The sequence below is a fragment of the Microtus ochrogaster genome, unplaced genomic scaffold (assembly GCF_000317375.1).
Source record: "Microtus ochrogaster isolate Prairie Vole_2 unplaced genomic scaffold, MicOch1.0 UNK3, whole genome shotgun sequence".
In the NCBI taxonomy this organism is placed as follows: Eukaryota; Metazoa; Chordata; class Mammalia; order Rodentia; family Cricetidae; genus Microtus; species Microtus ochrogaster.
The window spans coordinates 14,863,036-14,875,103 of record NW_004949101.1 but is presented as its reverse complement, the minus strand read 5'-3'; the positions used below and the strand labels follow the sequence as shown (position 1 = coordinate 14,875,103).

The window sequence follows — 12,068 nt, the reverse complement described above, 5'->3', positions numbered from 1 at the left end:
TCTCCATCAAGCGTTGCCCGAGGGTTCTGTAGCCCCTGCCTGCAGCACAGCAACAGCTCTGCGCCATGCCATGCCGCTGGCTGGTGGTGCAGGACTCAACTAGAAGCCACCTGGACTCTAGCTACGGGCTTGGACACAGCAACAATGGATCCAAGCCATGCCATATGGCTGGTAGGAACACTAAGACACCAGTATGGTGAGCAAATACAGTATGGGGAAGTGAAAGAATAAGGTGGAGCGGTCCATGGGCTGGAGAGAGCCAGATCTGAGGAGGGGAGGGTGGTGAGAAACAGGCCAGTGTGAAAGGCCTTGCTGCCACCTGAGTCCGAGGTGATGGCTGCACCTGTTGGGCTAATCGTGGTCCGAGGCCCTGAAGCAGCTGAACTGATGTCTGTCTCCTGTTGCCGCTGAGGGCCATGCAGAGGCCTGTGGTCTGGACCACCACTTGGGGTTAGATTGATGTTGGGGGGTGGGAGGTGCAACTGCTGTCTGGGGCTATGGTTCTGCCACAGCCAGGATCAGTATTGATGTCTATGGCCCACGTTGCCACCAATGGCCACACTGATGCCTGGGGTCTGTGAATGTCTGAAGGCCTTGCTGCCACCAGAGCCATGCTGATCTGAGTGGTATCATCTAGGCTAGGGCTGCTGCTTGGGCCATGTCTGGGTTTGTGGCTCTACAGCAGCCAGGGTCTGAGTTGATGTCCATGGCCCATGGTACCACCAAAGGCCACACGGATCTGGTCAGCCAGGAGACTGTTGGTGTCCCAGGGCTGCTGCCGAGGGTCATGTCTGGGTTTGTTGATATCCATGGCTTGTGCTACCACAGGGGTCATAGGAGCCAAGCGTGTTGAAATCTGAAGATGGTGCCGAGCTGTCCCTGGAATAGCTAACTCTGTTGCTCACTGGAGACTGCAGCAGGAGTGCTGCCCCCACAATCAGGAAAGAGGGCCCCACTCCTCAGCATGTGCATGCACCTCACCTGGGCAACACACTAGAGCTGCCGCTGTTGTCAGGACGCAGGTGAACCAGCTCTGAGGGTGTGAGAACAGCAGAGCTGACCCTGCCACTCACTGGTCTACCATGTGGTGGCCTGGAGAAATGATCCCTCCCCCACTAGTCAGTCCTGTGGTGGTGTGAGCGCCCGCACTACATGACAGTATGCAAGCCGGGAACTAAGCCAGGGTCTTACACACACACACACAGGCAGAAAGACACAGGGACACGGATCATTCTTGATACAAGAATGCCAAGTTTATTGTGCTCCAGGGAAGCTTATATAGGGATCCTTAACTGATAGCCACGCCCCAGCTCTCGGCCTCACCAGAACCCACTACCCTCCCCCCTCATCTGGGTCTCTGCTGTCCGAGCAGCTGCAGGCACAGGTAAACAAGTTGCTTTGCTCAGTTCACTCCAGCAGGCAAAGGGTCTGAGGCAGGCAAAGAAAGTCAAGGGGCCAGGGATGTGCAGCCCCCAACGGTGGTGGTATAGATGAGGAAAAGCTGCCTGAGGTCAGCTGCCTGGCGTCTCATTACTGCGCCACACAGGAGAGCAGACCCTTCACCCTGCCAAGGCAGCACACTAGAGCTAACCTTGTTTGGAATGCAGGTGAGCCAGCCCCAAAGGCTTGAGAGCAGGAGAGTTGGCCTCACTGTCCCATGCCCCCTCCCCCAGTACAGCAATCGGAGAGGGCCCTGAACTTTTGCCTGGGCAAGACAGTGGAGCTGGCTCTGGTGGTGTCTATGGGGGAGCCAGACCCAGGGGGCTGAGAGCAAGAGAACTGGCCCTGCTCCTTGTTCCAGGCTGGGTGAGCTGGAGAGCTCCCCCTGGTGGTAACAATGGAGGAGAGCTGGTGGGCTGGCCAGCCCAGCCCAGCTACCACCCAGGCCCAGAACCAGGGCCATAAACTGGTCCACCCGAACATCCACCATATCTATGAACTGTTGGGACAGGTGAATGGGACAAACTTACGGATCCAAAATGTCAGAATCCCCAGGACACAGGATAAACAATAGGATATTCAAGGGGAGACCTAGTGAGAGCCCGTTATCAATAACCTTGAGCTCATAGCAAGAACACTTGAAGATGAAAGGACCTTGAGTGAACTGTGGAACTCAACGGGCCACACTGCAGCTTCCACAACAATATTCCTTTCTTTGTTGTTGCTTATTTTGTTGGTTTTACTTTGTTTGTTTGTTTGTTTTGTTTTGGGGAGAGGGGGAACGGGGATGGGAGGTGGGCGGGATTGGGAAGCATGATGAGAAATCTACAAAGAATCAATAAAAATAACAACAAAAAGTTTACTCAGACCCCCCCATTCCCCCCCAAAAATGAACTCTCAACATCAAGCTCCAACTGCTATGATTACCTGTTTGCAACCTCAGCCATGACAGATTCTTGGCCCCTCTGGAACCACAAGCTAAATAAACCTTTCTTTCTGTAAGTTGCCGTGGTCGTGATGTTTTGTCCTAGTAATAGAAAAGTGACAAATGCAGCTACCGTGGCCTTGGAGTATAGAAGACCCTACCTATGATTCACAGGGGAGAGGGACGGGTGGGCAAGCCTGGGGGCTGCCCCGCCTCAGCTCTCCCGACAGTTTCTAACTTTGAGCTGCTGAGACTGGAGACATGGACTGCTGGAGCATCCAGGATGGTGAGCCCACAGAAATGTCAAATAAAGAGATGGCAAAGTGCTTAGGGAGGAGATTAGATGTTTATTCTCTTTTATTATAGTTGCTTATTGTGGTTATTGTTTCATAGTAGCCTTAGTATGAGGGGTTTTGCTCTCTCTGTTCGACACTTTTTCCATATCTCCTCTTACAAAATAGTTCAAACATCCTCACAATTTTTTTTATACCGAATTGTTAAAAAAATACGTCTTTCTTTTTTCAAGACAGGGTTTCTTTGTGTAGGCTTGGCTGTCCTAGAACTAGCTCTGTAGATGAGGTCAGTCTTGAATTCAAAGAGATCCACCTGCCTCTGCCTCCCGAGTGCTGGGATTAAAGGTGTGTGCCACTACTGGCCAGCATTCTGTTCATTTAAAAAAATACACTAGAGCTGTATTTAAATGAGAATACTAGGGTATACATTTGTGTATGCTGATTGACAAACTTATCTCAGTGTCTGCATAGAATAGATTCATCCTTGAGTGTAGGCTAAGAACACTGGGGCCATTTAATTACTTAGGACAATACTAATTCACATATTTGACTCTTGTAACTTTTTAAGCAGGATCTAGGGGAGGGTTTTCAAATGCCTAGTCCAATTCTCTTGGGCATATATTTGATGAAACTAGGGCTATATTTTAGGATGTTGAAAACATGCTTGAATACTTAGTCACTCAGAAGTGTATAGCGTGTTTCATATTCAGGTCCAGCTAGGATACGCTTGCTTTCTGCAACATGGTGTTTGTGCTGCAACCTGTTCTGCAGACAGAGGTGGATTCAAACAATTTTTTCTTACAATAGAAATAAGCGCTGTTTGTGGGTTTAATTTTGCCTCCTCTCCAAACTCTTGTAACCCCAGCATTTGGAAAAAGAGGCAGAAGGGTCCTGAGTTTGAGACCAGTATGGGCTGCACAGTAAGACCGTGTCTAGACTTTGGGGAATGTAGAACTTGTGGTTGTTTTTAGGCATTAGATCATAATTTCTGCATGCAGATGTTTGATTGGAAAAAAGAAGCTGGGATAATTGCAGGTCTGGAGCCTCTCAGCAGGTGGTGTCAGAGGCTGGCCTGTTGTTTCATTTGGCTGCTAGAGATTAATCCAAGGCCTCAAATGTGTCTGATTTTGATGTTGGGGATAAACCCAAGACCTTGTGCACGGGTAAGTCACTACCACTGAGTTACTTCCTCAGCCCTGGCTGGGTTTTTGAAGGCCACCAGGTCAGTGTCATAGAACTGCCTGTGTGGCCTCCAGCGCTGCCTCCAGAGACACACAGACAGCACGAGAGTGCTAACCAGTAACAGGCCACTGGAGGTACACAGTCCCCAGAAGATGACCACAGAGCTGGGCTTGGTTGTGAAGGTAGCACATGACCTCTTCCAGCCTGAGGTCTGCGGCTGGCTCAGGCCAGCCCTGTTGGCTGCCTGTACACACACATGGTAGGTAGTGCTTGGTGACAGCTTGTATAGGGGGTGCTGCCGGGCTGTAGCATAGATGTCCACCACTGACTGGTTCCCAGATCCTCCTTCTGCCAAGTAGCTGATCTGGTACCAGTGCACCACTGAGTTGGGGGCACACCAGTGGACGAGCATCGACGTGTCAGTCATCTCTGAAACCCCCTGAAGCTTGGGAGGGTCTGGGATGCTGTCTTCCCCACTGAGGCCAGGGCAGCGGCATCTGAAGCGCCTCTGCAACTCTGCACATGGGGTCTGCAGATGCTTGCAGGGGTGGTAATCACAAGAGACATCCTGGTGAGGAGCTGCCACCTGATGCTGAGTCTCCTCCTCTTCCTCACTGTCGTCATCTAACAGCAAGACTGGGATCTTGTCCTGCGGAGGGTGTGTGTGGAGGTCCCTGGTGGTGGCTTGTGTCCTCTGGTTGGTCTGAGAGACGCTCCTGGGGTTTGGTGAAGTAGGCCAGGGTCCAAGGTGTTTGCCGGGCAGTGTGGTGGAGGCAGGTGAGATACTGGGCTCAGGGATACGTGTGGCAATCTGTTCTGCCCCGGTGCCGGCAGCACCAGGCAGAGCCCTGGAGGGTCTGTGGATTGTCACAGAGTCAGAAGTGGCTTGGGTAGCTTCCTCTGAAATATCGCTATGCATCTGTGACCCTTGTGTAAGAGAAGCCACAATGCGGGAAGAGACCTTAGTCATATTTTGTTGGCTTCCTCCAGGCTGAGCAGACAGGGTCATGCTCTGTCCAATGGAAGGCCCCTGTGTCCGTGGTGCAGAAACTGGATGATCAAAGTGGGGTGGGTTTGAAGCCAGGAGGGTGGTGCTCTGGGCTGACCTGCACACCGTAGACAGCTGGGAGAGGGAGAGAGGGCCAGAGAAGGGGCCCTCGGATCCTGGAGCCGGCTCACACATGGTATCTAGTGCCCTGGAGGGAAAATTAATCATTAGGAGATACTTGGTTTCGGGGTTTTAACGCCTCAATGTGGGGATCTCCTTTGCCAACACATATCTACCAGGCATCACCTAGTAACATCATTTTATTGACCCAGGAAACCTTTGAAGGAAGTTCCTGTCACCCCTTCTTCTGGGCAGAGAAGAAAACTGGAGGGAGGTGCTAACTGCCCAAGACGCCAGAGCTAGACAATGGCAGAGCATAAACCTGGGAAGCACTGTGCAGTAGGAACTGTCATCCCCACAGAGTGTGACAGTCATACCTATAATAAGAAGTAGAATAAAGCCAGACTTCAGTGTGTGCTTGCAGCATCATTTTTATGGACATAGGGCGACCCTGATTGCCAAGGGATTTGGTGCATCTTAGAAAAAAAGCTTTTCTAAGCCAAGAGATACCATTAGAATTTGTTTCCTGCCCTTGAGAAAGCTCTGTAAGCATACTTAGGTTGAATGGCCAAGAGCAGGAAGCTAGGCCATCTTGGGGAGGGGGGGGGGTCAAGGGACCTAGCGGTTAAGAGCACAGATGTAGATGAAGACCAATACTGCCTCCTTCAATAGTCACATGAATTTATCAAGTACCTCACTTGCTTGGGCGCCATTCCTTTGTTTGTAATAGGGAGAAATGGTACAGCTGGTTTTCCTTTCCCTACAGGGCATGCAGACTACATTTCCCAGCCTCCTTTGCTGTGCCCTGTCCACTAACTGTTGGCCAATGAATATGAGTGGAACTGGGAGCACCATCTGGCAGCTTCATCCATTTAAAAACTCCCAAGTCAGTTTTCCCACGTTCTTTGCTTTTTCTGGCTGTCTGGAATAGGAGTAGAGTCCTCATCCCCGCTGTCTGACTACACTGGGGTGAATGCCCACGTGGTTGTATGGGTAAGGCATGACTTGGGACAACTCCAACTCTGAAAGGCTGAGCTCACCTCACAGCCATCGGTTTGGTAAATGTGTTACCTGTATAAGATTGTTTTGTTTGCATCCTCAAGAAGCCAAGCCAGTTCACAGCTGCAAGTGAGAGGGTTACCAAAGAGGCCGACAGATAAGATCTGGGAGGAATTCATAATCCAAGGACCAAAGGAACTCAAGTTGCAGCTGAAATGACACACACAGACAGACACACACAGACACTCACACAAATCAGTTAAGTCACGCTTTGAGGTTCCATTTGAACAATTAGGTTCACAATGTTCCCACAAGGGCTGGAGAGATGACCCAGGGGTTAAGAGCACTGGCTGCTCTTCTAGAGGATCTGGGTTCAGTTCTCAGCACCCACATGGTGGCTGACAACCAGCTATAACTCCAGTTCCACAGGATCTCACATCTGGCTTCCATGGGCACTATACACACGGTACAAAGACATAGATACAGACAAAGCAAACATGCACGTAAAATAAAAATAATTAAATCTTTTAAAAAAGATTTTTACTTATTTTTATGTATATGAGTGTTTTATCCGCCTGTATTCCTTTATACTGGAAGAGGTCTTCAGTTCCCACTATAAATGGCTGTGAGCCACCATGTGATTGCTGAGAATTGAACTCAAGACCTCTGGAAGAGCAGCCAGTGCTCTTAACCACCGAGCCATCTCTCCAGCCCCCAATAGCTAAACCTTAAAGAAAAAGAAATGTTCCAAAAGGCATAGCAGTATTGTGGAAAAACAATCTGCCAGTGATAGAACTCTGAGTAGAAGAACCCAAAATGAGTTTAGACCTCCTATTTTGCCAACCAAACAAGTCATTATTAACTCACTGAACAGAGAAAATACCCAATGCCAAGTGCTTTTATCAAAAATCTGTGATAATGAATGTGTTACTAAATACAAATCGTTATGCAGAAAGTAGATAGTAGATACGATTGTTATAGATTGGTTCTGGGAACTGAACCCAGGGCCTCACATATACTAGGTAAATATTTTTCCAAAACTCTTAGTGAAAACACCCCTGAATAAGCTGAGAGACCCAGGGAATGGAATGAGTCTCGGATGAAGATTCTGTTGAACTTCAGGGAAGAAAGGGGTGGGGGTAGAGCCTGGAGTGGGTTTGCCGTTGCTGGGGATGGTGGACTATTGTGGAAATGGCCATAGGCTCTCTCGTCTCTGTAGGCAAGTACCTTTGCAATGTGATTGCATCTCTCCCCAGCCAAAGCTAATCCGTAGTTCTCTACCCCTTGAAACTTGGTGGCTGACTTAGGCTAGGAGGATATTAGCAAACTGAATGTAACCAGAAAGAAGAAAGCAATTGAGTGCTAGAACTGGACCATAGCTGATGGCACAATTCCAATTAGTGCACAGTAGCCCTTGTTAAGAGGAGGATGGCACCAACACGTAGAAGCTTACAAATGCCTTGCTTTCTTTCACATGATTCTTGGCATGCATTGGTAGTTCCTGGTGTGGGCAGGCTCTATGCACCTCTTACCACCTCCTAGAGCATCACTTGGCAGTCGGGGCTCCACAAGTAAGAGAAAACAGACCCAGCTCTCGAGGCTTCTCCTTTCTGTCTACATTTGCTAATACAACACCGGCTTAGTCACCATGCTCCGAGCATCAGTTTAATAGGTGAAGATGAGCAGCCACAGACAGGAACGGGGGACAGGAGTGGTGGAGAATTAGTCTAGGCATTTTTACAGTTTCTTACCCCTAACAGTGGCAGATCCCACTCTTGGCTGTTTCTTCTGTTTCTTCCTTGGAGTCTGACAGAATGTTTGAACTGGGCTCTTCACACCTTCTGAGCTCCTTGACTCTTAGATTTTCCTTCCTTACTCTTCATCATGGGGATCATGAGCTGTACAGAGCTATGGCTCCCTCACGCCCTTGCTACAGAAGCCTCCCTTCCCCAGCCTGAGGGACCACTACCACTACCTGCTTTCTAACACAGCACAGCATGTGTGCCTCTGCTCTGGCTCACAATGGCTTGTCACCTGCTTCCTATACTAAAACGGTGGCCTTGTTGAAAGATGGAGCCGTCTCATCGTCATTACTGTCATGACCACCATCTTCAGCATCAGCAGCTTCACCACCACCACTATTATCGTACAGTCATCATCACTACCGTCATTGCTGTTACCATCACCAGCATCCTCTCCACCAGTTAGTATTATCATTTGTGTGAGAGAGAATGGGGCAGGGATGTGCCTATCAATGTGAACGTGGGAATGTGTATCCACGGATGTGCCTGTGAATGTCAGAGGTTGTCACAATGTCATCCCCAATTGCTGTCCACCTTATTTTTTGAGGCACAGTCTCTGCACTGAAGCCGAAGTTTGCCATCTGGCTAAGGATGGCCAGCACATTGCCGGGGTACATCCCCGATATGCTGCTCTTACAGATGTGCACCGCCATGCCTGGAGCACTAGAGACTGGAACTCAGGTCTTTATGCTTGCATAGCAGCGCCTTTCTTCGTAAGCCACCTCTCTATCCCCTTCTTCTATTCTATAGACACCTTCACCAATTCTATAGACACCTCCTATACTCCAGAAATGAATTTGAGGCCTCCCATTTACTTCTTCAAGTGAAAAGCCCCCAAAGGGAGGACCAGTGTTATTTTTTTAATTAATTTATTTATTTACTAAAGATTTCTGCCTCCTCCCCTCCACCGCCTCCCATTTCCCTCTCCCTCCTCCAGTCAAGTCCCCCTCCCTCATCAGCCCAAAGAGCAATCAGGGTTCCCTGCCCTGTGGGAAGTCCAAGGACCACCCACCTCCATCCAGGTCTACTGCCTAGGCTCCCACAAAGCCAGTACGTGCAGTAGGATCAAGACCAGTGTTATTTTTATGTATAACTTTAGATCATTTTTCAGTGTTTCATTCTTTTTACGTTGAATTTTTGTATTTTTATCAAGCTCAAAGGCGTCATAGCCACAAAATGTTTTCCCTCCACACCAAGTACGCTTAGTATCTGGTTACTGAATGAAGGACAAGTGTTCACTCTTAAGGAAAAGCAGTTCCATCTTTGGCACCTGCACTGGGCAAAAGAGAACTAAATAGACACACTCCTAGGCTACCCTGGAATTGCTAGCCATGACACCACCTTTATCCACGATGTGGCAAGCCCTGTAGTGCCTCTAAGACCCATCTTCATGCAGGTCTTCATCCCCTAGAAAGTGCCAGGCCCAGGTGGGTCAGGGAACACAGAACCTCATGCAGAACTAAGGTGCAATGCTGCTACTTTTAATCCTTTACAAACGGCCAATAACACAGAACAGACTGTTAAATAACTGGATATTGCTAACAGGGCTGTTTTAGGCTTAGGGTCAACAGAAACCATACAGGCTGAGAGCACTGAGTCAGGGGCTGGCCGAAGTGCTCAGATCCCAAGAGACTTGCTCTACATTCTGTTCAAGACAAGGGATGACAAGGGGGTTGCTGGCTCACTGTTCATCTGTAAACTTGATCAGAGATGAGAAGAGACTAGACACTGCTCTGGAAGCTCCTCCAATCCCCATCCATACCAAAAAGGAGAAAAGAGGATGCTTCTATGACAAATGACAAGTCTCAGATGTGGGCCCCACTGCCTAGAGGTGGCCTGGGGTCATCTTCAGTGCTCTACTACTCTGAGAAGTCAAGCCATTGGTTGCTCCTAGAAGAAGAGGACCAAGCCCAGATCCTACTGCATGACAGACCTTCCTACTCTGCCTCCTCCCCTCCCAGCCCCACTCATACTGGGATGGCCTGAAAAGGCATCACTGGGGGAACGGAGGGGCTTCCCGTGGAGAGAAGACCCAACATCCTCGTCTCCTCGTTGCTGGCTATTAAGCTGGGGAAACACTTGCTGAAAATACCACGGGGAAGATGGGGAGAACAGAAGCCCAGAGGGGATTTGGAAGGGCGCTGATAGTAAAGACTGGTATGTCATATAAAATTCAATACAGTATAATGGGCAAAATCAGTCCTATGACTGAGCTGGGCTTAGAATCACTTACTTCTGCAACAGAAGGACTTGTAGACAAGGTGTGTCTTGAAAGATCTCTGTGTTGACAGAAGTAAGCGCTGGGGATTCTTGACAATCCAGGTGTTGCAGGTTGGGAGTCTTCTTGAAAATGTCTCCCTCTAGTGTCTTTAGCCTGGGCATCTTTCTCAGGTAGAGGGACTTGAGCTGTGGCAGGTCTCTGATCCACCCAGACTCAACTGGAATCAAAGGGAATTATCCTTACAGCAAGGCGCAAAACCCCAGGGGACAGCAATAAAGACATGAGAGGCAGGAGGAGGTCTCAGGTATAACTAACACTGGAAAGGCCCTTTCTCAGCTAGGCCTAATCCTTTCTTACGAGTTAGCCAAAAACATAGAGAAGCATGGCTGACCCAAGGCCACACAGCTATAAGCAGGTACCTGGGACATCCAAGCCTGCTGCTGTCACAGCCTCAGGTTAAACTCCACACGCAAAATAGCTAGACTTCGCTCTCATGCCTCCTAAGAGTGGAGAACCTTCAAGGAACATAAGAAAGGAGAGGGGCGCATGGTTGGAGGAGACCCCAGGAACTCAATTTTGTTGTCTCCCAATGTATGGAGAATATTCCCCATTTTTGAATTTCTTGTTCTCTCTAGCCCCTTGCCACCCTTCCTCACACCACTGTGGTGAACAAGGGGTTATAGACACGTAAAGTGTTTCTTGGTTTTGTTTTGTTTTGTTTTGTTTTGTTTTGTTTTGTTTCAAGATAGGGTTTCTCTGTAGCTTTGGTGCCTGTTCTGGAACTAGCTCTTGTAGACCAGACTGGCCTTGAACTCACAGAGATTCAGCCTGCCTCTGCCTCCTGAGTGCTGGGATTAAAGGTATGTGCCACCACCGCCCAGCATGTAAGTGTTTTCAAGGAACAATCCAAGCATGCCCGTGAATCAAAGGCACCTCCCTCCTACACCTTGTTTGAAGAATCCAACACATGTAGAAACAATTGAGGGGGTGGGGGGAATCAATGGATTCCTCTTTGGCACGCTTGGGGCAAAGCTCATATATGTGTTCATGAGCTCCAATGCCACCTCACCATCCCACAGCTTCCATCCAGATGAAAACAGTAGCTAAGGTGTTGAGATCTGCTGGTGGAATGCTTGGGTTTGGATTTGGGGACATTAGCCACTAGACCTGTGTGAGACTTTGGTCAAGTCATTCCGCCATTCTGTGCCTTAGTTTCCTCATATGTAACCAGGAGATTGTTAGCACCTCTGCGACTGTGTGGCACTTCGGGGCCACACGGTTGGTTTCTGGGGCCACCTCTGGAAGAATGCAGCCCTGACTTCCAGCCGCCCCCATTCCCATAGAGGTGCCTGTGTAGTCCTCACAACGCACTCACCTCTCTCGAGGCGCGTGCCGCTCAGGTCCAAGACCTCCAGCGCCACCAGGGGCCCGCCGTCCTCCAGGGCGAATGTCTCGTGGGCGATGTGCCCCAACTCGCTGCAGGAGAGGTTGAGCAGCCGCAGCTCCGGGAAGCATGCGAAGGTCCGTGACTGTAGCGCCCGCAGTGGGTTCCCTGCCAGTATCAGCGTGCGCAGGTTGCGCACCGGGGGCCCTGCGCATGGGGGCAGCGCGGCCAGTAGATTGTGGCTGAGGTCGAGCTCGCTGAGCCCGGTCGGAGTGCCGTGGTCCCAGTGCAGCGTGGAAATGCGGTTATGGTTCAGGGTGAGCACGCGCAGCTCCGACAGGCGACTGAACTCAGGCCCGCCGAAGGCTTGTAGCAGGTTGTGACTGCCGTCGAGGCTGCGCAGCGTGTGTGGCAGGCAGCTGGGCAAGCGCTCCAGGCTCCGGTTTGCCAGGGTCAGGCTCGTGGCTTCCGCGGAGGGGAGCCCCTGGCAGGGCGAGTCGGTGGCGCGGCTGTTGGGGTTGTCCCAGGGTCCCAGATGAGTGAGTCGGAAGAGGGGTATCGTGTCCTGGGAAAGTCCCGCCAGGCCCTGGCTCCTCACCATCAGCAGCAGCAACAGCGTCCACTGCATGTCGAGTCTCTAGGGAAAGACCGCTCATGACTTCGGAGGAAGCCCCTGAACGCCAGGCAAAAGTGTGTCCCTGGGTGTTCCTGTAG

At 50.2% G+C, this 12,068-nt stretch overlaps 1 protein-coding gene across 1 annotated transcript in view; it reads right to left on the bottom strand.

The window, feature by feature from the left end:
- Positions 1-2,687: 2,687 nt before the first annotated feature.
- The window catches only part of Lrrn4 (leucine rich repeat neuronal 4), a 10,354-nt gene continuing 973 nt past the window's right edge, over positions 2,688-12,068 (bottom strand). The window contains exons 2-5 of the mRNA XM_005365554.1: positions 11,346-11,991; positions 9,983-10,187; positions 6,020-6,157; positions 2,688-5,036 (exon numbers count right to left, since the gene is read on the bottom strand). Of these exons, the coding sequence (XP_005365611.1) occupies positions 3,830-5,036; positions 6,020-6,157; positions 9,983-10,187; positions 11,346-11,982 (2,187 nt within the window). The 5' untranslated portion in view covers positions 11,983-11,991 and the 3' untranslated portion in view covers positions 2,688-3,829. The remainder of the gene's footprint in view (positions 5,037-6,019; positions 6,158-9,982; positions 10,188-11,345; positions 11,992-12,068) is intronic.